The sequence below is a fragment of the Anolis carolinensis genome, chromosome 5 (assembly GCF_035594765.1).
Source record: "Anolis carolinensis isolate JA03-04 chromosome 5, rAnoCar3.1.pri, whole genome shotgun sequence".
In the NCBI taxonomy this organism is placed as follows: Eukaryota; Metazoa; Chordata; class Lepidosauria; order Squamata; family Dactyloidae; genus Anolis; species Anolis carolinensis.
Genome location: NC_085845.1, coordinates 7,203,607 through 7,228,971, shown reverse-complemented (window position 1 = coordinate 7,228,971; position 25,365 = coordinate 7,203,607). Strand labels below are relative to the sequence as shown.

General features: G+C 41.3%; 1 protein-coding gene across 6 annotated transcripts in view; it reads right to left on the bottom strand.

The window, feature by feature from the left end:
- slc4a11 (solute carrier family 4 member 11) overlaps positions 1 to 25,365 on the bottom strand; it is a 300,006-nt gene that overhangs the window by 24,156 nt on the left and 250,485 nt on the right. For 4 of the 6 annotated variants that reach the window (XM_062980865.1, XM_062980863.1, XM_062980861.1 and 1 more), the window contains exons 11-17: positions 24,416 to 24,529; positions 22,148 to 22,280; positions 20,665 to 20,738; positions 12,745 to 12,961; positions 10,969 to 11,075; positions 7,314 to 7,482; positions 3,457 to 3,642 (exon numbers count right to left, since the gene is read on the bottom strand). In XM_062980865.1, coding sequence (XP_062836935.1) covers positions 3,457 to 3,642; positions 7,314 to 7,482; positions 10,969 to 11,075; positions 12,745 to 12,961; positions 20,665 to 20,738; positions 22,148 to 22,280; positions 24,416 to 24,529 — 1,000 coding nt within the window. The remainder of the gene's footprint in view (positions 1 to 3,456; positions 3,643 to 7,313; positions 7,483 to 10,968; positions 11,076 to 12,744; positions 12,962 to 20,664; positions 20,739 to 22,147; positions 22,281 to 24,415; positions 24,530 to 25,365) is intronic. The other 2 variants (XM_062980864.1, XM_062980866.1) reach the window with 1 other exon arrangement.

Sequence of the window (25,365 nt, the reverse complement as noted above, 5' to 3'; positions counted from 1 at the left end):
CATTGGTTCAACTTCCCCTACTCCAGGACCCATCTGTGCTCAAGAAATCAGGGCTAGTCAGCAAGCAGATGCCTGGGCGCAGGACCAACTTCGCCAAGGTCTGCATTTTCCCTTTTCGCTTAAAGATGGGCTGCTCTGCTATAGAAATCATGTTTATATCCCACCCGGACCGGGCAGGGAAAAAACGCTTCGTCTGTGTCATGACTGCAAACCAGCAGGACACTTCGGACTATTTAAAACTATGCATTTGATCCTAAGGGATTTTTGGTGGCCCAAGATCCGCAAGGATGTGGAAAAATATGTCAACACCTGCCCAGTATGCCAGCGCTCCAAGATACGAAGGGAGAAGCCCTCAGGGCTTCTACACCCCCTTCCTACCCCATCTCGCCCATGGGAAATAATTTCCGCGGATTTCATCACTGACCTACCACCTTCCTGTGGATTCACCACGATCTTAGTGGTGGTGGACCTATTCACCAAGTTAGCCCATTTCATTCCCTGCGAAGGTCTCCCCACGGCCAAGGAAACTGCGGATCTATTTCTTCAACATGTTTTCAGACTACATGGATTGCCCAAGAGTTTAGTCACAGACCGTGGATCTCAATTCACCTCTCGTTTTTGGAAGGCACTACAAAAACTATTGGGCATAGACTCTCGCTTATCTTCAGCTCATCATCCCCAAACAGATGGGCAAACGGAGCGCACCAATGCCACTTTGGAGCAGTATCTTCGCTGTTATGTAAACTATCAACAGGACAATTGGGCTTCTCTGTTACCACTGTCTGAGTTTGCCTACAACAATGGAGTTCAAGCTTCTACAAAAGAAACGCCGTTCTTTGCAAACTACGGCTTCCATCCACGTTTCTTCCCCCCTGTCATTGAAACTTCAGAGGTTCCCGCAGCAGAGGATTGGCTGCAGGAACTCACAGCGGTGCAACAACTTTTGCTCCAGCAACTGGATCAAGCCAAGGAGGACTATAAACGCCACGCTGACAAACATCGCCAGCCGGGCCCCGAAATCAAGGTAGGAGATCGGGTTTTCCTGTCCACTCGCTTTCTGCCCTCCCACCGCCCTTGCCGGAAGTTAGATGCCCGTTTCATTGGTCCCTATCCAGTGGTGGCGCAATTAAACCCCGTGACTTTCAAACTCCAACTTCCGCGTTCAATGCGCATTCACCCAGTGTTTCACCGTTCCCTGCTCCTTCCGGCGGATGGTGTGCGACCTGATACAGACCAACCGGCCCCCCCTCCTGTTTTGATGAATGGGGAGGAGGAGTTCGAGGTTGAGGACATTTTGGATTCTCGCTTTCACCGCCGCCGCCTACAATATCTCATTGACTGGGTGGGTTTTGGCCCTGAGGAACGCTCTTGGGAAGACGCCTCCACAGTCCATGCTCCTGATCTAACCCGTCGCTTTCATCAGACCTATCCCACCAAACCACGACCTCGCGCCTCGGGGAGAGGGCCCCAGTTTGGGAGGGGCCTTGAGGAGGGGGATAGTGTGATGACCCATGGGCCTTGTAGTCCTGCTCAGGACATTGTAATTCCTGATGAAGATGAAAACTTGGGTTTTTTACCTTCCCAGTCTGAACTGGATTCCTCTCAGCCAGATCTTTCCCAGGCAGATCTGGGAACCTTGCACCTGCAAGAAAGTTGTCTCCCAGAAGTATGTCAAACAAGCCCAGAGCCTACTTCTCCCGTATTCTTGCGCCGGGAGTTTTGTAAACAACAGAGAAGTTTGGATTCAGCTTCGCGCAGGAGTGCAAGGATTGCAGCTAAGAATGTGGCCAATTAAGACTGCTTCTCGTGAGAATCTTTGGGGAGTCTCACATCTGGTCTCAGAGTTAGCTTTCGGTTCTGATTCCCAGAGAACTGCTTCGGCGGGAAAGCTAGACTCTATTTAGGTGTTTTACCCGCGTAGTAACTTCGCGGAGTCAATTCGTCAGCCTACGGAGCGAGTTGTGTCTGGACAGCGCGCTCCGATTCAAGCCTCGCTCCTGCTCAAGCCTTGCCTAGCTATCCAGCCTTCGCCTTGCTTCCCAGCCTTTGTTTATCTACGGACTTTGCCTTGTTTCCCAGGATCAATCCTTGCCTTGTTCCACGGATTTATCAAGTTATTCCACGGACCTTGTTCTTGTTCTTAGTTACCTTGTTCCACGTTCAAGCCTTGTTTCAAGTATCAAGTTATTTCCTAGCCTCGCTCAAGTTTCATGGACTAAAGGACCTTGTCATCTCCCCTCACTTTGCTTGGCAAAGTGAGTGTTTCGGTTATTGGATTACAACTTTGGACCTTAATATTTCTTATTGGACATTGCTTTTTTGGACTAATTCTGACCTTTCCTGAAAGGTCTAATTCTGAACTATTTTCTACACTTGTTTTTATTAACTTTATATATTCCTTCAATAAAGATATTAGATAGATTCTGGCCTCTGTGTATGGTTATTGGTGCTCTGCAGCCTGGGTCGTGACATCCGCCCTTAGTCCCCTTCGGGGTGAGAAAGAAGGGCGGAATATAAATACTGTAAATAAATAAATAAATAAATAAATAAATAAATAAATAAATAAATAAATTTACCTTTGCTTTTAAAAGTGATTCATGTTGATACAATCGTTGTGAGAGCAACATTGCATTCAGGGATAAAGCCATGAAATGCATGTAACCAAGTGTCATGGCCCTCGGATTTTGTGCCATCCGCAGTTGCTTACCTGGCTTGTAGCTTCAGCCGCCCCTGCTCATAAGGTGCCACCACAGAGGAGACTCTGCTCAGTTACCTTCACATTGCTCCAAAGAGTGTGGTGCAATAAAAGCCCCCCATGGCTGATTGCAGTCCTCCAATATAGAGAGGGAGGATGGGTGATAGAGTGGGAAGGATGCTGGGAGGTGTTACTCCAAGGGATCCTCCCTATGCTGAACTGTGGTGCCGATCAGAACGAGGACCTCCCCTGCAGTACCTCATTACACCACAAGAGGGAGCTTGAAATGTCATTAGAAAACACAGATTTGCACAGCCCTAGTGTTTATGGATGGCATTTCAAGCTCCCTCTTGTGGTGTAATGAGGTACTGTAAGGGAGGTCCTCATTGTGATTGGAACCACAGTTCTTTGCAAGTCTTTGCTTCCAGGACACAGAGATGGCTGTGGTTTGGGTTTTCATTGTGCCTTCTCTGTAAATAAATAAATAAATTTACTTTACTACTTATTAATTCATGTTGGTGGCCCCTTGCAAGTTTATTGCTTTAAGTTCACCATGACAGAAAAAACTCAGAAAGTTAACACTAACGTCCCAGAACCCAAACTGCGGGTTGTCCCTCCCACAGAAACGAAAGTTTTTGCAGTTTAATAAACTTTTCCCATGTTTTTATGATAGAGCCAATTAGGAAGTGACATTTATAACCCAGGAACAAAAACAGCATTACATAGTGAATGCAACACTCAAACGCTACAACATAACGTACGTCTCGTAGATGTGTCCGTTCTCGACCCGCTCCTCCACGTAGGCCAAGGCGCGGACGTGCATCGGCGAATGCGGGAAAGCGGCATGGATCCAGGGCAACCCGAACACCGACAGCCCCGTGTTGATCAGCGCAACGAGGAGCAGGTCCCAATGGTAAGCGGTGCCCTTGACTAACCTGAAATAAACCCTTGTTAGTGACGTTTTATTTAATGTAAACACACTGGCCAGGTCACTGCAACAAGCAGCCCAAAAAATACCCCATTGGAAGAGTGTCTCTGCCCTATGGAAACCCATCCTGTTGGCATTGAGTGCATGATGCACCAAGCCACACAACGTGGATAAGATGTCAGGGTTTTGTGTATTGTGAAATGTTAAATCAATCTGAGTTGTTAGAAATGCCTTCTGTGTTAGTTTTCGGCAAGGCATTTCAGCAGTTATGGAGTTAATGAGAGCCTGCTATGATTGACATATCACAGGACCAATGGGGTCAAGTTTGTTTGACCGGGACTTTCTTCTTGTCCTGTGGAATGCAGAGGAGTGTCTTCTGTGTGTGTGTGAGTTGCTTCGGCAAGAGCACTCATGGAGAAAGGACTGATTTGTTCTATTTGTATATAGTTATGTAAATAAAGATTTATAGCCATTGGATTTTCAACTGAACCTTCGTCTGCTGGAGTGTGTTTGACCAGTGCTGTTTATCCACATGGGAAGACAGTCTGGAAAAGGAGGTGAGACCGGGATGATGTTTTTGGATTACACTCTGCTACCCATCATCCTCCCACCAACATAAGAGAAGCTCTCTGGGAGACAAAGATAGCAACATAACACCTGGATCTGAGAATGGGAGAAAGTTAAATTTTGGGTTGAGGAATCTCTAAATAGGGTTGTTGTGTGTTTTCCAGGCTATATGGCCATGTTCCAGAAGTATTCTCTCCTGACGTTTGGCCCACATCTATGGCAGACATCCTCAGAGGTTGTGAGGTGTATGATATATCTCACAACCTCTGAGGATGCCTGCCATAGATGTGGGCGAAACGTCAGGAGAGAATACTTCTGGAATATGGCCATACATCCCGGAAAACACACAACAACCCTGTGATCCCGGCCATGAAAGCCTTTGACAACACACTGAATCCCAGAATAATGCAGAGGGGGTTGTGGGTGGGATTTGGTTGGAATGGTGAGCTTCAAATGAACTTTTTAATTGGATTTATTGGATTTGTATTCATTGACATATTTTAATTGTATTTTCTGTGTTTTAAACTCTTTAGGCTGTTTCGTATTACTGTGAATCAACTTGACTCCCTATGAGAAGAAATAAAGGCAACAACAACAATAATTGGAAGGATTCTGGTAGTAGTAAAAAAGGAACCTTTGGAAGCTTTTTTGTCTAGGGACACATCTACACTGTAGAATTAATGCAGTTTGATACCACCTTAGTTACCATGGCTCAATGCCGTGGAATCTTTAACTGCTTGGTTCTATGCTATGGAAACATGGGTGTTGTAGTTTTACAAGGTCTTTAGCCTCTTCTACCAGAAAGTGATGGTGTCTCATCAAAATGCAAAACCTTAGCAATTTATAGTGATGTCAAACTGCATTTATTCAACAGTATAGATGCACCCTAAGTCCTCTCTGAGCCGGGGCCAGAGTGATAGTAGAACTGACCGAACATACTTCGGTTTGAGAAGCAGCCAGGTTACGTGGCCTTTGTGTTGATTATCGGTGTGGCGCAAGTGAATGCGCAGCCAGGATGGTGATGCAACCTTTGTGAGGACTGTCTGCATTGTGCAACTGAATGCACATAGCACATCACGTGCTACATTTGTGTTGGGAGACCTTGAACCCAATGGGCCCAATTTTGCATTGGACAAAAATACCCAAATGTTTCCATAGGGAAAATTATGCCATGTGTAAGATACTAATTCCATGTAAACATTCTGAGGGGATGAACTGTTCAACAATGGAATATGCTGCTCAATTGACCAGTGGAGTCTCTTTCTCTGGAGGTTTTTAAGCAAAGGCTGGATAGGCATCTGTTGGGAGTGTTTTGATTGTGTCTTCCTGCATAGCAGAAAAGTGTTGGATGGATAGATGGACCTTAGAGCCTCTTCCAACCTGATGATTCTATCAGGATGTAGTATTTTTCTCCTCCTTGATGGGAGGAGGATACATTCTCTCATCACGTCTTCTTCTATTCCTTGCATGACACACTGATTTGTTATACTCAGGGCAGAAATATCAAAGGGAATATCTGAATCCCTCAGCTTCTCGCCCCTATGTGCGTGCGTACATCAAGTCTTGCAGCGACATAAAAGGGAGGCCACGCTGCAATCCGTGTCCTACATGGAGCTCAGCCGCCCCCACAACATCTCCAGCAATGCGCAAAGGGAGCTGCCGCTGCAATGGAATAAACACTAACCTTGTTTTCTTTCCAATAAGCTAATAAAGGGGAAGAATGACAGGGCATCAAAGGACACAAAATCAAGGGCCCTTGGGGTCCCTTCCAACTCTAGAATTCTATTGTAGTCTGTGCTTGAGAGTGAGTACAGGCCATTTGGTTTCAATGCTGGACGAAGACTTTGGAAAAGCAGGGTTTGTGAGTGTTTTGGGTTGTATGTTTCCAACTTATGGTGACACTAAGGTAAAGTTATTATTGAGTTGGGCTGAGAGTGTGTGACCTGCCCAGTAGGTTTTCATGGCTGAGTGGAAACTTGAACTGAGGTCTCCATAATAAATACAGACAAGTGACGTCCCAAAGGTCAACCAAGATTAATGTCAGGGTTGTTGTATGTCTTTCGGCTGTGTGGCCATGTTCCAGAAGTATTCTCTCCTGACGTTTCACCCACATCTATGGTAGGCATCCTCAGAGGTTGTGAGGTATGGATAAACTAAGCAAGGAATGTTTATATATATCTGTGGGAAGTCTAGGGTGAGGGACCAGCGTAAATGTTCCAGTTAATCACCCTAATTTGCATTGAATGGCTACATCTACTAGCTACTTTCTGCCTGGGGACATCCTTTTGTTAACTGCCCCTAGTTCCCATGTCTCAGAGTGTTGCTTCTTATTTACTGCTCTGATTTTTGAGTTTTTTAATACTGGTAATACTGGTAGCCAGATTTTGTTCATTTTCATGGTTTCCTCCTTTCTGCTGAAGTTGTCCACATGTTTGTGAATTTCATGTTTCATGTTTCATATTTCACCAAACGCAGCGCACAAACACGAGTCAAAGAACATGAAAGGGACTGCAGACTCACTCAACCAGAGAAATCAGCCATAGCAGAGCACTTGATGAACCAACCTGGAAACAGGATATTATTTGAGAACACAGAAATGCTGGACCAGTCCAACAACTATCATGTCAGACTACACAGAGAAGCCATTGAAATCCACAAGCATGTGGACAACTTCAACAGAAAGCAGGAAACCATGAAAATGAACAAAATCTGGCTACCAGTATTACAAAACTCAAAAATCGGAGCAGTAAATAAGAAGCAACACTCTGAGACATGGGAACTAGGGACAGTTAACAAAGAATACCCCCAGGCAGAAAGTAGCTAATAGATGTAGCCATTCAATGCAAATTAGGGTGATTGACTGGAACATTTACGCTGGTCCCTCACCCTAGACTTCCCACAGATATATATAAACATTCCTTGCTGAGTTTATCCATACCTCACAACCTCTGAGGATGCCTGCCATAGATGTGGGCGAAACGTCAGGAGAGAATACTTCTGGAACAAGGCCACACAGCCCGAAAGACATACAACAACCCTGTGATCCCGGCCATGAAAGCCTTCGACAACACAAGGTTAATGTCAACGCAAGAGCAATAGAGCAGATTCTCCGGAATAAATTACCTGTTCTCTGGGGCGTTTGTGAGCGATGCCACGATATTCTGCTCTATGAAAAAAAGCATGGAAAGGAGGAACCCGAGGCCCATGGCGCTCACGACGGAGCCGATGGAGAGGTCCCGGAGAGGCGCCAACTCGAACAAGCTCTCCGATTTGTTGTAGTTAAATTTCGACACTGAAAAGAAAAGCAAGAGGCAGGTTAGCACCATAGAGCATTGGTTTGGTAGCACATTTCTGATGAAGACGGGAATATAATAATAGTAGTCACAATTAACCATCATGCAGAGTGGAAGACAGCTCAACTTGACTCTCAAGCCTTCCAAGTAAACCTTCACCTTTATGGAGAGGTGTCAAACTGCATTACTTTTACAATGTAGACCAGGCATGAGCCAACTTTGGCCCTCCAGGTGTTTTGGGCTTCAATTCTCACAATTCCTAACAGCTTTCAGGACTCCACAGCATTGACCCATAGCTATGAAAGTGGTGTCAAACTGCATGAATTCTACAGTGTAGATGCACCCACTGTTTGTAAGTTATAGGTAGAAAGATATTACTGGGCTATCGTTTGCCAATGAGGGCAGAAAGCCATGCCCCAACCATGTAAACATACGACAGTCCTATGGTTCACAACATATTCACAATGCAAATTTTGCTATTGATAAAACTCACACATACTGCCTCAGCTACAAATGTAAACTTTCAATTACTGTATGTATCACAATTTTTGTTCCTGGATTATAAATGTCATTTCCTAATTGGTTCTATCATCAAAAACATGGAAAAAGTTGATTAAACTGTAAAAATCTGTGGGAAGGACACCCTACGGCATATCTTGCTCTAGTTTTCCAATAAATATTGCATCAAGCCTCAACCAATTCAACAGTTTGCGGCAGCCACAAGTTTCTGAATTAGAACAACTACTTTCAAAGTAAGTGTCACACAATTAAATAGGAAATAACACTTTCAAACCAGGAACAGATTTTTTCCCCGAAGTTTGTTATTTGTGTGGCTAGTTGGTTTTAGATCTAAGATACAATTTCTCAAAGGCAACTGTTCCAGCATGAAAAGCAAAAAGGATGGAGAAGAAAATAAGCGGCCTCTGTAAGACTAACTATGTTTAAGTACTAACTTTTTCATGATAGCATGAATCCACGAAAGATAAAATAAACCAGGGACTAACTTATTATTGCACACTTTCCTTTCTTTATGGCACAAAATTATGAACTTCTTCCTTATTTGCCCTAGGGTGCATCTACAGAAGCGGTTCCCAACCTGTGGTCCATGGATCAACAGTGGTCCCCAAGAACTAAAATATGGTCCGCACCCTCACCGTTACTACACCGTGATAACAAGAGCAACCCGTCTTGCGAAACCCTCTTATAGTGCCAAGGCAACAGGAATGTCAGGAAGGGAGAGGTTGACTACCTACGAAAGGCACGACAACAAGCCTCCTGACTGCTGCTTCTCCTCCTCCTCCCTCCCCTTGAGTGGAGCTGCTCCATGTGGCACCTGGAAGATGCCTTGGTGTCTTCATTTTTAGGCCTATTCCTGGGATTATTTGGTGTGCTGATTCAGAAAAATGCATTGGATAGACCACATCAGCTCTAGATTATTAAATATGTTTTTCTGTGGGCAAGCAGATGGTGACTACTGGATGGCATATGTTCTGCATCAGAAACTAGAGCTGATTGTTGTGGTTCAGTCTGATGATGAAGGGGGATTTGGGTTTATGCAGGCTGATCAAGGAAATGCTGATGAGGGAAAGGTTGAAGGCTCTGAATTGTTAGGGAGGCCGCAGACTAGCAGTGAAGAAGAAGCCAGAATCAAAGGATTCAGAACATCAACAAAGTTCAGAACATCAACAAGTCCCAGGTGTCTCTGGCAGTGAGTCAGAGGAGTCTTCCTTAGTTAGGGAAACAAGGTTAAGGTTAAAAGTTCATCATCCCAGACGTTCTCTTAGGATAGCTGGTAAACGTGTGGGAACCCAAGGACAAAGGAATGCTTGGTTGTTGTATGTTTTCTAGGCTTTCTTGGCCTGTAAGTATGGTTAAATAAGGGAGAAATGGGGAAAGATTTCAAACAAAGCAACGTTGATTTTGGAAGCAGAGTTCCTGTCTTGTCTCTGCTCATGGAAAAGGTTTCTTGCTTTCGTTCATGCTTGGATCTTGTATATTGAAGTTCATGCTGCCTTGTTTTCAGGACTGATTTACTATATCAGAGACTTTGAACTATATTCTACAAACTGCCTTTGCATTTGAATTATTGCTTTTTACTGATTGCCTTTGCATTTGGATTATTGCTTTCTTTACTGCTTTTTATTCAGATTTGCTATCTTTTATCGATACACTGTTTTAAACCCAGTCTGCTGTGGTGGAGTGTGTGTTAAGAGCAAGGTGAACCAGCGCTGAGGCGAAACACTGATGTGGTCTATCCAATGCAATTTTCTGAATCAGCACCCCAGATAACCAAACCGAATCTAAAGTTGACCAAAAACTGATTTGTAACCTTTTTGGTACTAATGTTGGAGAGTGGTCCCTGGTCAAAAAAAGGTTGGGAACCATTGATCTACAGCGTAGAGTTAATACATTTTGATGACATCCTAACTTTTGCAAGACCTGGAATGGAGAGTTGATGACCATACTTTTTCCTTTTTTGGAGGTCTCTCATTCCCAGGGCTGGCTTGATGGCCAAGAGTGACAACAACACAACCCATCCAAAGCAATTTTCAGAGGTTGTCCTCAAACCACCTTGCGGTGACATGTTCCCGACATTCTCTATGTGCCAAAACAACCATGTTTTTCTCTGTTGCAGGTGGGAAGGCAGCTGTATCATAGGAAAACAACCACACATGAAGATGGGACAAAGACCAGAACTAAATCTTTCATCCCTCCGACGACGCATGGGGCCAATTCCAATTGTAGCGGAGGCATTTTCCTCTGAAAGGAGAGCCATTTCTGAGCCTTTTCAAAGCCATGAAATGGGTTTGTAATGCTCCATGGGAGCAATGATCATGAAGGAAGTCAACGGCACTCACACAAATCGGACACTTTCCCGGTTTGAAGGGATGAGATGAAGGCAAAGGGAAGGGTCTTTTCCTTAATTCGTTTCCATTCATTTCCCATTCGCGTCATCGCCTAATGCATACAATTCCTGTCTCCCTTCCTGATGTGGAAAAGGTGATCTATTTGGCCCATAACTTTGGTAATAACTCTGTAGATTTCCTTGCGATAATCCAGCCAGATGTTCCCAAACTATTAGAGCATTTTAATTAGGGGAAAAATATATAAAGTAGTATCGTGGGGAAAAGAAAAAAAGCACAGGTCAAACGCATCAGCTTCGCATCTGCACACTTGCCTTCCTGCCTTGGCTAATTATTCGTCCCTTTTGTTCCTTGCCGCAACAACCCGAAAGATCAACACAATCAGAAAGTGCCATTTTAATTCAATTATAGGATGGAAAAACCGACAGGGATCAAACAGACCCTGTGGAGACCGTCTCGTTTGATGAGTTCGTGGCATGAATTAACTCTGATTGTGAAGTCTGCGGGGAATGAGACAAACAGATTAATTCTTGGGAGTGGAATTCCACAATTGGCTGCCGGATTCCTTGTTTTTTCTCCCCCTCTATCAGCCCATGATTAGGAGTGAAAAAGTTCACTTACTTTTTATTTCTTTGAAGAAATAGGACCCAATAATGGAGAAGGTTAGGACAGAAATGGGTAAGGCACAATCGGACAGGATCTCGCGGACTCTGGCGTGCAAATAAGGGCTGCAAAAGGGGAAGAAATACTATTAGAAATACTATTAGGCATATATATGCATAAGAAGTCAAAGAATTAATACTTTATACCACTAATTATACTTTCAATTTATAACGGCAATGAAAATTTAAAACTTGGCATGGTTCACCGTAACTTATGTTACTGCAGTTCGTTACATTGAAAGGTTTATACATATGTATATATTTTTTAAAAAGAAAGAAAGAAAATGACAAGACCTCATGAAGATACCAGGAAGTCAAAAACAGAAACACTTTTATCTTTATTATCTCTATTTTTCTCTTTTTCTTTTACTTTACCTTTCTATCTAATCTAACATTAAATCTTGATAAGTACACTATTTATGTAAACAATCTTTTAGTAATAATTAGAGTTATTTACTTACTCTAAAGTACAAGAGTAATTTTGCAAATACCATAAAATTACTCTTAATTAATCTAATATTAATATCAAGTCAATGCAGTTATTTTTAATATATAGAATATGACAATACCGCAAGAAATCATAATTTAAAATCTTTCTGTTGTTTACTATTACGTTATTATTATTATTATTATTATTATTATTATTTTGTCAAAGGTTTTCATGGCTGGAATCACTGGGTTGCTGTGAGTTTTCTGGACTGTATGGCCATGTTCCAGTAGCATTCTCTCCTGACATTTCACCCACATCTATGGCAGGCATCCTCAGAGGTTGTGAAGTCTGTTGGAAACTAGGCAAGTGGGGTTTATATATATGTGAAACGTCTGTTTGAAGCAAGTGTGAATGTTGCAGTTGGTCACCTTGATTAACACTGAATATCCTTGCAGCTTCAAAGCCTGGCTGCTTCCTGCCTGGGGGAATCCTTAGTCGGGAGGCGTTAGCTGGCCCTGATTGTTTCTCCCACCCTGGACATTATTCCACAGATATATAAACCCCTCTTGCCTAGTTTCCAACAGACCTCACAATCTCTGAGGATGCCTGCCATAAATGTGGGTGAAATGTCAGGAGAGAATGCTTCTGGAACGTGGCCATACAGCCCGGAAAACTCACAGCAACCCATTATTATTTTTATTTATACTGCGCTTTATCTCTCCTGAAGGAGACTCAAAGCAGTTTAACATAAAAACATTCACATACAATTTAAAATATATAAAAACATTAAAATAGAAATAGAACATAAATTCAAATCCACTAAAACATATCGAAAGTTATCTCATCCGTACTCCCTCCCACAAATCAAAAACATTTACAAAGGGATTCCTTTCCAATTTTCTCACTACTAAATTATCTTCTACTTGGTTAGTCATTTATGCAAAATCTCACTTACTCTAAGATTGGTTTGAATTTGCTACAGCTCTGACACATATAGCAGATAAACCATTTCCATATAACCTCAAAAAGATTCTCTTTAATTTCTCCTCCCTCTTATATTACTTTCTATGTTAATATTTTCCAGATAAAGCTATGGCCCATGTATTCTTTAGTCAATGCACCAATAACAATTTATAATTCTGGAATAATAATAAAGTAGACTGTCTGTTAGCCAGAACTAGTTTGCCCATGCCTGGTCTACTGCAATGGCGATGGTGGCAATAACAACAACAGTAGCAATAATAACTTTGCATTTCTTCCAAGGAATGTGATGCACAGAAGGGGAAATGCAGTGCGCCAAGGTACCTTTTCTTGAACTGGTACAAGGTGTGGCCGAGCCAAAGGGTGCCCAGCATCAGCATGAGGCTCAGGACGGCTGTCTCGCGCCCATAGGGCACCGGGGCCGAAGACCCGTCCGTCTGGTTCCCCAACGATGACCGCTCCACCGACAGGTTCCAAGCGCTGGAGCCGTTGCCAACGGGAGTGCTGTGCGGTCTTGGGACGTGGTAGTAGTGGGTAAAAACTAAAAGCAAAAGAAAAGGGGAATTAAGATCTTGATGGTGACCAGATGTGTAGCATCCAACAAAGCATTGCACGGGCAGGTCCTTGACAAAATCAGAAACTCCTCAAAGCACAGCAAACAAAAAACCAGTACAAGAAAACCGCACTACAAACTAGAGCTGACAGCTGGCACAACATAACATTGCATGGAAAGTTCCTTGACAAAATTGACGGAAAGCTTGATAAGGAGAAGACCTGGCTCTGGCTCACGAATGGGACCCTGAAGAAGGAAGGAGACAGAAGGCCTGATCCTTGCAGCCCAGGAGCAAGACATCAGGACAAAGGCAATCAAGGCCAAGATCGAAAAATCAGCTGATGACCCAAAATGCAGACTGTGCAAGGAAGCTGACAAAACCATTGATCATATCCTCAGCTGCTGTGAGAAAATCACACAGACAGACTACAAACAGAGGCACAACTATGTGGCCCAAATGATCCACTGGAACTTATGCCTCAAGTACCACCTCACAGCAGCAAAGAACTGGTGGGATCACAAACCTGCAAAAGTATTGGAAAATGAGCACGCAAAGATACTGTGGGACTTCCGAATCCAGACTGACAAAGTTCTGGAACACAACACACCAGACATCACAGTCGTGGAAAAGAAAAAGGTTTGGATTACTGATGTTGCCATCCCAGGTGACAGTCGCATTGATAAAAAACAACAGGAAAAACCCAGCCTCTATCATGACCTCAAGATCGAACTGCAAAGGCTCTGGCAGGTGGTCTCGGTGGTGGTCGGCACACTGGGTGCCGTGCCAAAAGATCTCAGCCGGCATTTGGAAACAATAGACATTGACAAAATTACGATCTGCCAACTGCAAAAGGCCACCTGACTGGGATCTGCGTGCATCATCCGAAAATACATCACACAGTCCTAGACACTTGGGAAGTGTTCGACTTGAGGTTTTGTGATATGAAATCCACTATATCTATCTTGTTTGCTGTGTCATAATAAAATAACAACAACAACAACAACAATAATAATAAAAATAATAACAATAATAGTAATAGACATTGCAGTACCAGGAGACAAGAGAGAACAAAGAGCTGGAAAAGATCACGAAATACAAGGAATTACAAATTGAAATTGGATGACTGTGGCAAAAGAGAACAACAGTGATACCAACAGTGGTTGGTGTGCTTGGAGGCACTGGAAAAGCCTTAATTTGGACAGAACATCAATCTACATGCTGCAGAAGGGAGCACTTCTCAGAACTGCGCATATTCTGCAAAAATACTTCTAATATCCTAGGCCCTTGGGAAGAGCTCAAAACTCAGAGACAAATTTCAGACATGTGCATGTGTACTGTGATGTTATGTAATAATCATATAAACATTTCTTAGGACTCGATGAGAAACTTTTGCTTCAAAAAGGGCTGAAAAAAATCGAGAAGTCCTGTTCTAAACCAATCTTGTCAATATGTTCACTGTATGTTTGAGATGATTAGATGGCACTCAAGCACTTCTCAATACCAACCCAAAGACAGGCCAAGTTCTGGAAGCGCAATGCCATGTATGGCAGAGGAAGCATCTTTCCCACCACTGGAATGTGTTCAGAAATGGCTGGCGTTCCAGCCGTCATCCCTTGCCACTTAGCAAGGATTTCGTAGCGAAGGCCCTGCGGCCAACTCAGATGGACGCAGCCCAGAACGGCAGCCGGATGAATCCCTTTGCAGCAACGGGAGGGATTACGGGTGTTAAATAACACAAGGCAGCTGCCACAGCCTAACTGACGGGAGACCTCTCCTAGCAGAGCGAGTTATTTAAGGTCCCTCTGATCCCGTTTTTTGCCTTTCTTGTTTGCTTCAGCTGCCGGCTGGCTGTTTCCTGCAAAGTGCAGAAGTCAAGATCAAACAAGAGCACAGCTTCGGGGGCCTGAGTCGGCAAACGCTGCAAAAACACAAGGGTCACCCGCCCGGCTGGAGAAAAATATCATGTGTGGCTTGAACTCCCAGATTTGCACACAAACATCCACGGCCAGGGCGACAAAAGGGCCTTTGCCGGGCAACCGACCCCCTCCTCTTTCTTTCTGGCATCGCTGACGGAGCAAAAAAGGAGATAAATACCAAGTTGATCGTCCCTTTGGAAGGAAACGGGACATCTGCGGTGATGAGAAGGGCATTCCCCCACAACGTTAACCGTTCCACTGAGAAAGAGCAGGAAGACCTGGAATGCACTGATTTGGATTTCAGGGACAGAAGTAAAAAATATACAACAGGTCCCCGGTATCCACTGGAACTTGGTTTCAGGAACCCTGTGGATACCATAATACATAGATGCTCAAATCCCATTATATACAACGGCACTGTAAAAAAATTTTTGCATTTCAAAAAGTATTTTTGATCAACAGTTGGTGAATCTGTGGATACAGAGGGCCGGCTGTATTTCCTAGGGATGTACATAATTTCATTTTTAATTTGTATTTCGTATCAAATTTGTTAAATTCCTACATACCAATTGATATTACGAGGGTTGAATAAAAAGTAATGCCTCCACCTTCATTGCTTACCTTCCCCATTCCGGCACATTCTGTACTGGGTTTTATGAATTAGTCTTCTGTTTTAATATTGTATGCTTCATGTCGATTTTATCGATTGTTTTACTGATAATTGAGGTTTTATTGGTATAATTGTTTTATTGTTTTATCATTGATATTTGATTGTTTTATCGGGCTAGGCCCCATGTAAGCCACACCGAGTCCCTTCGGGGAGATGGGGCGGGGTATAAAAATAAAGTTGTTGTTGTTATTATTATTATTATTATTATTATTATTATTATTATTATTATTATTATTATCATCGGGTTTGGATGGGAATATTTTAATAAATCAAACGCAGAAACAGTCCTTAGAATATGCTCTTTAACTACCACTATTCACTTTTCCACATAATCACCAGACAATTGGACACATGTGTTGTTGAAGGCTTTCATGGCCGGGATCACAGGGTTGTTGTATGTTTCTCGGGCTGTATGGCCATGTTCTAGAAGTATTCTCTCCTGACGTTCCTCACCCTGGACTTCCCACAGATATATATAAACATTCCTTGCTTAGTTTTTCCATACCTCACAACCTCTGAGGATGCCTGCCATAGATGTGGGCGAAACGTCAGGAGAGAATACTTCTAGAACATGGCCACACAGCTATTCACTTTTCCACATAATAACCAGACAATTGGATACATTTCTGCCAATGATGAACAAGTTTTCTGAAGCCGTCACGGAAGAAGTCGACACTCTGTTTCCGCAACCGGCGTCTCACAGGACCCATCGTGCACAGATCTTCTGATAGCCAAGCAAATGTGTGACCCACACATTCTTGTGAAATGCCGATTATGCTTGAAATTTCTCTCTGAGTGATACGGCGATCGTCCTGAATCAATCTGTCGACCTTTTGCTTTGAAACTCGGTGGTTGCTGTCACAGGACATCCAACTCTTTGTTTGTGATGCAAGTCAGATGTTCCCACCTCAACATCTTTAAACTTACTCACCCAACGACGCACAGGACTCACATCAACACAATCCCCATAAACAGCTTGCATTCTCTGATGAATCTCCTTTGGGGTGACACCTTCTGCTGTCAAGAATTCAATGACTGCACGTTGCTTAAGTCGCATTGACCGACCGTCTGCGCAGGGTTCCATACTTTGCATTTTAACAACACAACCGTTAAATGCTAAGGCTTCCCTCCAAATGGAACTGTAGAGGAGAGTCTACTGAACAAGCCAGGACCTGCCGCAGACCAGGACTGCCATCCACTGAGGAGTTACGAAGGTGGAGGCATTACTTTTCATTCAACCCTCGTATTTTCGATCTACTGATGGTGAATCCGTGGATACAGGGGGCCGCCCGTACATCCTAGGGATGGGCATAATTTCGTTTCTAATTTGTATTTCGTATCAAATTCATTAAATTAGTGCATACCAATCGATATTAGAAACATGCAGGAATGGTGGGGTGGGATTTAAGAATTGAAACACGCACCAATAATTTTCATCGAGATTCTGTAACATTCGGATGCCTCCCAAGGTCAGTTTAATTTTCAGTATAAGCATTAAGCTTTCCTGTTTTTCTTTGGCTCGATTACCATAAAGAAGGCACTGGAGGTGAGACTAGCAGACTTGGGTTGGAGACCGAGAACACAACATTTGTAGAAATGTAGGGTTGTGTGTTTTCTGGGCTGCATTCTCTCCTGACGTTTCGCCCACATCTATGGCAGGCATCCTCAGAGGTTTCGCCTGTCATAGATGTGGGTGAAACGTCAGGAGAGAATGCTTCTGGAACATGGCCATACATCCTGGAAAACATACAACAACCCTGTGATCCCGGCCATGAAAGCCTTCGACAACACTTAGAAATGTAGTTTGGGAATGCAAAAGGCCCTGCCCTGAACTACATTTCCCAAAATGCAGTGCTTAGCACATGAAAGCCCCAATGGCACCAACTGTTTAGAGTCAGTCTAATAATAATAAATAACATTACTGAATCTGCAAAGAGAACTAAAGTAAGTAAGTCGTAGTATAAATCTGTCCTAAGTTGAAGTTATGTGGTTGTGTGTCATAAAGACTGACAGGCTGTTGTCACTTTTTTGGGGAGGAGAGAATACATAGTTTTTGTCTAAACTTTTAAAAATCTCCAAAAATGTGTGTAGAAGTTTCTGAAACTTCTGGGGATTGATGCCCTGGTTATCTTGTGCATTGCATATAAAATGCAAGTAGATAGCTCTTGTAGTTTTTTTAAATTGTTTATAAATATTTTTAAAATTGCCCAAACATCAGTGGATAAGTTAAACCTTCTGAAATTTGGTGGGCTAATAGTGGTAAATGTGTTCTACCATTGTAATATGTTTCACTCCAATAGCTTTAAATATGAAGGAGAAAAGAGCCCCTGAAGTCTCCCCAATTATAATAATTAATGTATACGCAATTACTATAACAATAAACTGTAGTGACAAAATTTCGTTACTCTCGTTATAGTAATGAATGTTTCAAACTATACTTTAGAAACACTTTAGAAACATTTTAGAAACGAAGTGCCCGTGCCCTCAGTTTTGTAATGATTTTTGATCCATTTTTTTAATGGATCGCACATCCCTAGTACTTACTGAAGTCAACACAACAACACTTTCACACAAAGAGAAAAACAGTTAATCCCTAGCTTTCGCTGCTAAGAAAAAAAAAATGTAAAATATTTATTTTATTTATTTGCTCAGGGCATTTGACAAACCTGTCTTTCCACTCTTGGAGAGCTCAAGGCAATTTCTAACCAAACCACACACTATATTTTTAAAGCCGAACATCATAATAATACCAATTTTGTCTTCTCCCTTCAATTAATTTTATACTGCTCATAGTCCTGTGATTTACTACTTGTTTTCGGTAAATTTAGTATTCATGACTGCACTTCTAATGGAAAGTACTTTGCAAAAGCTACCAGAACAAGAGAGTGATGTACTGGTTTTGCATGCTAAGACGATGGGAAATCATTTTGCTGGGGGGGGGGAAAAACTATGTTTAGTTTCGAGAAGAGAAGATTAAGAGAGGACATGATAACCATGTTTAAATAACACTATTTAAGGAGCCGCGGTGACGCAATGGATTAAACACTTGTGCCAGCTGAACTGCTGACCTGAAGGTTGGGTTGCTGACCTGAAGGTTGCCATTTGGAATCCGCAAGACGGAGTGAGCTCCTGTCTGTCAGCTCTAGCTTGCAGGGACATGAGAGAAGCCTCCTAGCAGACACATCCAGGTGTCCCCTGGGCAATGTCTCTATAGACAGTCAGTTCTCTCACACCAGAAGCGACTTGCAGTATGTTCTCAAGTCACTTCTGACACGATACAACACTTACAAAACACAGTTTTTGTTCCTGGGTTATAAATGTCATTTCCTAATTGGTTCTATCATAAAAACAGGAAAAAGTTTGTTAATCATTTTATTATTGTGTCTCATGATGTTTTTAACTATGTTTTGTTTAAATTGTTTTTATCATGATTTTTTTGTATGATTGATTACCTTTGATGTTAAATGTATTGATTAAGCTTGCTGCCCATGTGAGCCGCTCCGAGTCCCATTGGGGGAGATGGAGGCGGCATACAAAAATAAAATTATTATTATTATTGTTATTATTATTACAAAGTTTGTCAAACTGCAAAAGCTTTGTTTCTGCAGAGGGACATCCTCTGGTTTTTCAATGAGTATCTCATCGGGTCTCAACAACTTCTATATAGTTTGTGCCACAAAAATGAAGTTTCTGGAGTAGAACAACTACTTTCAAAGTAAGGAGTGTACAATTAAACAGGAAATAACACTTTCGAACTAGTTACAGAATTTTTTTTTATATTTTGTTACATAGTGTAATTGAAAGGATGTGCTATTGAAAAGGGGGCAGGGTTGTTTTGCATTGCTCCAGAGACTAATACGAAGAGAATGTATTCAAAAAACAGGAAAGGGGATTCCGCTTGAATGTCAAAACCTTCCTGATTGCAAGAGATGTTTAATAGTAGAAAATGTTATTTTCTAGGAATCCAGCAGTCTCCTTCCCTGGAGGCTTTTAAACAGGCTGGCCATCTGCAAGGAGTGCTTGGATTGTGTCTTCCTGCATGGCAGAACAGGATCGGACTGGATGGCCCTTTTAATCATGGTATAGGGCAGTGATGGCCAACATATGACACGCGTGTCAGCACTGCCACGCCTAACCATTTTTGCTGACACGCTGCCGCATGCAGATTGATTGGATGACTAAATTTGGATGACAAATTTGGTGTGATTTGGTCCAGTGGTTTTGTTGTTTACTCCATGGGAATTATGCACATTACACGCACACACACACACACATATATAAAATCATTCTATTATTCTATTATTATTGTAGTATATTATTATATTATTATTATATTATTCATTATTCATGACTACATTGAAACTACAATAGAGAGAAATCAGCGTGGAAATTGCAAGAGGTACCATAGATCGTTGTACATGGAAATAGTTTTTGATTTATTAAATGCAGTTATATATTACAATTATACATTTTTGTTATTTAAACGATATATATTGTGAAATTATGGTTTTTTTCTCGAAGTGACACACCACCCAAGTCATGCTACCGTGTTTCCCCGAAAATAAGACAGTGTCTTATATTAATTTTTGCTCCCAAAGATGCTCTAGGTCTTATTTTCAGTGGATGTCTTATTTTTCCATGAAGAAGAATTCATATTTATTGTTGAACCAAAAAAATGAACATTTATTATATATTGTACAGTAGTTGTCTTCACAAACCAACATAACCAGACAAACTGTGAATCCTATCAAGAATTTCTTGTTACTACCATTATTTCCATGTTCAAGAATCTATGGTACATACATTTACTGATCCTCTGGTGTTCTGTTTGTTGGGCATGCTTCCAAACAAAAACTTTGCTAGGTCTTACTTTCAGGGGAGGCTTTATATTTAGCAATTCAGCAAAACCTCTACTAGGTCTTACTTTCAGAGGATGTCTTATTTTCGGGGAAACGGGGTAGGTTTTTTGGTGAATTTTGACACACCAAGTGCAAAAGGTTGCCCATCACTGGTATAGGGTCTTTCCCAACTCTATATTTCTATTATTCCCTCTGTTACTGGAGACATACTGGCATGCTATTGCCTGGTTTTCCTCGGGACTTACCTTTGGTTATCCCTTTAAGGGCATCGAGCACAAAGGTGATGGAGATAAAAAGTGCAATGACTTCTTCTGTCGACCTAGAGAGAGAGACACAAGGATAGAAGCCGTCAATACCAAAGGACAGCAGAAGAAGTGAAACCGATCTTGAGACGTTGAGAAGTACCTTTTGCAGAGGAAATAATATCAAAGTGGATGAAAACAGTTTTGCAACCTCACTGGCAAAGGATCTGAGCATTTCCAAGAACCTTCCAGCTCAACTTGGATAGTTTGAAATCTAAGCTGATGTTCAGATATTGCACCAAATCCTGTTTTGTGCCAATCACTGTTTAGATCCAAAACCTTAATTTGAACTGAAAAATGTACAACAGGAAACCATGATTCCTCTGGTGTCTTTCTCCATCTTTTGCATGCTTATGATGATGATGATGATGATTATTATTATTATTTATTACGCTTAATTTAATAATTATTATAATATTTATTTAAACCCTACTTATCTCCCCAAAGGGGGCTCAAAGTGGCTTGACATGAAAACATTAGTATACAATTTAAAATATACAAATATACAAACATTAAAACAGAATTAAACACAAACAGCACTAAAAAAATTCACCATTAAAATCCATCAAAACATATTCAAAGTTCAAAGTACAGTAGAGTCTCACTTATCCAAGACTCGCGCATCCAAGGTTCTGGATTATCCAAGCCATTTTTGTAATCAATGTTTTCAATATAGCATGATATTTTGGTGCTAAATTCGTAAATACAGTAATTACAACATAACATTACTACGCATTGAACTACTTTTTCTGTCAAATTTGTTGTATAACATGATGTTTTGATGCTTAATTTGTAAAATCATAACCTAATTTGATGTTTAATAGGCTTTTCCTTAATCCCTCCTTATTATCCAAGATATTCGCTTATCCAAGCTTCTGCTGGCCCGTTTACGTTGGATAAACGAGACTCTACTATATATGTATATATATACATATACTGTATATTGAAAGCATTGACTACAAAAATGGCTTGGATAATCCAAAGGCTTGGATAAGCGAGGCTTGGATAAGTGAGACTCTACTGTGTGTGTGTGTATGTGTGTGTGTGTGTGTGTGTGTGTATATATATATATAGGTTTATTACCTGCAAATGCTACAACAAAAAGGCTGTTAATAGACATAGAAGTGTTACCAATCAAAGCCATTTCACATAACCTTGCCACCTATGTGAATGTCATTTAACACAATTATTTTTTGCTCACACAAGTCAGGATAAAGCATCATCAGAAGACAAGCTTGTAATATTTTTCTAACAGAGCAATCTTGGGGATGGAAACCAAAATCCAAGTTTATGAAGATTAATTGGAAAGAGCATAACATCGAGATCCAGCTATAAGGTACCAACGGGACTGTTGTTTCTGTGTGTTTGTATTGCCGTTAGATGATTTCCCATTTGCAGCATCAGCTGATAAAACAGAAATTGTTACCTTTTGAAGAGCTTCATTACAAGGCTGAAGTTAAAGAGGGAGTAGACCACGAGGAAGAAGCTGTTCCAGAGCCCAACCCAGGCATAGAAAGCACTGAACTGCAGGTTGTAGTCATCGCAGATGCCTTTGATGACTGAAAATGAGAAAGCAAGGTGTGTATATCAATATCAAAGCCCTCCTTGCAGTTAGGGGGAAATAACCAATAAACCGGAGAAAATACTTTCCTAGAAGTCTCCAGGATTAAGTGAAGATGCGGACAACTCCAAGGCTTGTGCAAGGACACTGACAAGCTAGAACACATCCAGAGAACGGAAACTAAAATAATCAAATGTTTGGAAACTACCTTGCTTATCCACTATTGCAACCTCATTGTTTTTAATCTGATGTTTTAATTCTGTGTTGTGTTTTTTCACCTATTGTGTATATTTTATTATTGATTTTGTTTTTGTCCTTTAATGTTTTATATTTTATCATTGCTTATATTTTGATTTTGCTGTAAGCCGCCCCGAGTCCCCTTCGGGGGAGATGGAGGTGGGATATAAATAAACTTATTATTATTATTATTATTATTATTATTATTATTATTATTATTATTATTATTATCCAAGCCCTCTAATGACTTAGGGAGCTGGCGATGTTTAGTTTGGACAACAAAAAAAAGGCTGAAAAGAGGAACTGATTCAAATTCCATCTAAACAACCCTGATATCCAGAGGTATTCGATATCAGAATATGCTGCTTGGGAGTCTCCTTCCTTCTCTGGAAGCTTTTCAGCAGAGGTTGGATGGACATCTGTTTGGAAGCTTCGATTGTGTCTTTCGGCCTGGCAGAACTGGGGTTGGACTGAATTGCCTTTGGGGCCTCTTCCAACTATGAATTTATCCACCTCAGTACAAGAAGTGAATGGATGTGCATTTTTGCACACACCATGGTGTAAGTGGTCTTTTCTGATCCTGGAAGCTAAGCAACATCATCCCACTTAGGTTAGTATTTTTATTTACTGTATATACTTGAGTATAAGCCGACCCTAATATAAGCTGAGGCACCTAATTTTACCACAAAGAAAACTGGGGAAGGTTATTGACTCAAGTATAAGCCGAGGGTGGAAAATGCAGCAGCTATTGGTAAATGTCAAAATGAAAATAGATCCCAATGAAATTATATTGAGGCATCAGTAGGTTAAAGGTTTTTCAATATTTACCATATTTCAAAGAAAAACAGTAAACTAGCTCTGTAAGTGGAAAAGTAGGGTCAACAAAAACAATATGGCATCAACACACACAGATTTCTAGATAGACATAAACATAAACATATAGGGCTTGCAAATATTGCAGGAGGGAAATGCACATATATAGAGAGAGGATTTGCAAACGTTTCAGGGGGAAATGCATATGTGAAATTAGTATATATAATTATAGATCTATTTCTGGCTCCGCATTGTTTATGTAGGCATTGGATGTTTGCCTGTTACTATGTTGGAAGCCGGCCTGAGTCCCCATGGGGAGATAGAGCAGGATACAAATGAAGTTATTATTATTATTATTATTATTATTTTAGTATAACACAGCAAACAAGATAGACATGCTGGATTTCGTATCACAAAATCATCATCATCATCATCATCATCATCATCATCATTATGCTATTGTTAATACCATATTGTTTTTGTTGACCCTACTTTTCCACTTACAGAGCTAGTTTACTGTTTTTCTTCGAATTGTTGCCAATTGTACGCCGACCTGAGTCCCTTCGGGTGAGAAGGGCGGGACAGAAATATTGGAAATAAATAAATAAATAAATAAATAAATAAATTGCGGTAAATATTCAAAAACCTTTAACCTACTAATTGTTCAATATAATTTCATTGGCATCTATTTTCATTTTGAAATTTACTCGTAGCTGTTGCATTTTTCCACCCTTGGCTTATACTCCAAGTTGCTCCTGACACGAAAAAAAAAAAGTTTCCCCAGTTTTTTGTGGTAAAATTAGGTGCCTCGACTTATATTATGGTCAGCTTATACTCGGGTATATATGGTAAGTGTCTCAGCCTCAGAGGAAGGCAATGGCAAACTTCTTCTGAACAAACCTTGACAGGAAAACCAATATGTCAGTTCCCTCCTTAGGGTTGCCAGGAGTCAGATATTGCATGCAACACACAGCTAACATGAACAAAGTTTAAAACAAGGATGTTGAGCATCACGGAAAGTTGCTAAAAGAGAGCACTGGGCTTGTTTGCACCCGAGCATGCAAATGGCCGGGATACACTCACCATTGATGTACAGGGCTAAAGGCGCCGTTGTTAGGAGCACGACAAGCGGCTGGCCCGAAAACAGAGCATAAAGAAGCCCACCGATGCATTGGCCAACGATGGTTTTCTGCACATCTGGAAATGAAAGTGCAAAAAGAAAGGCGATGTCTTAAAACCTTCTATATGGTTGCAATGGAAAAATATATTAATGCAATCTTCTAATAACCAAGTCCACCAAAGTTAAACCCACAAAGCTCTAACTTTTGCTCTCTTGAGTGAATTTTGCAAAAATCACATATGCAAAAAATATAAGGGACTAGCTGTGCCCGGCCACGTGTTGCTGTGGCGAAGTATGGTGGTATGGGAAATAAAGTATTGAGGAATTGGTGGTAATTAAGGTAAAGGGTAAAGGTTTTATCTTACATTAAGTCTATTATAAATGGGTTATATAGCTGTGTGGAAGGGCCTTGAGTCTACACTGCCATATAATCCAGTTCAAATCAGATAATCTGTATCTTATAGGCAGTGTGGAAGAGGCCTAAGTGAGGCCTAACTCTGCCTGTCCCCTGGGCTGAGTGGGTTGCTAGGAGACCAAGTGGGCAGAGCTTAGCCTTCTAACTGGCAGCAATTGGATAAAAACAATTATTTTTCTCCCTCTAATTAGGTCTTTATTTTTCTTTTCTTTGTTGTATGAACGTAGAGGCATGGATGAGGGGTTGTGCTGCCAAGTTTAGTGTTTCTGGGATGTGTAGTTTTGTTGTTTTGTCCTAGGGCAAAATTTCATTACCCTTATATATATATATATATAGATGGCAAATAACAATGACTAATAATTGCTTTTTATTTGCCGTCTTTCATTTTTGCAGAGGTCCTGCACCCCTAACCCCAGCAAATGTGCAGGGCAGACTGTATTATCAACCAATGCAATTCCATTAAAGTTGATGTCATTTAGGGTCTCCGTCAGCATTTTG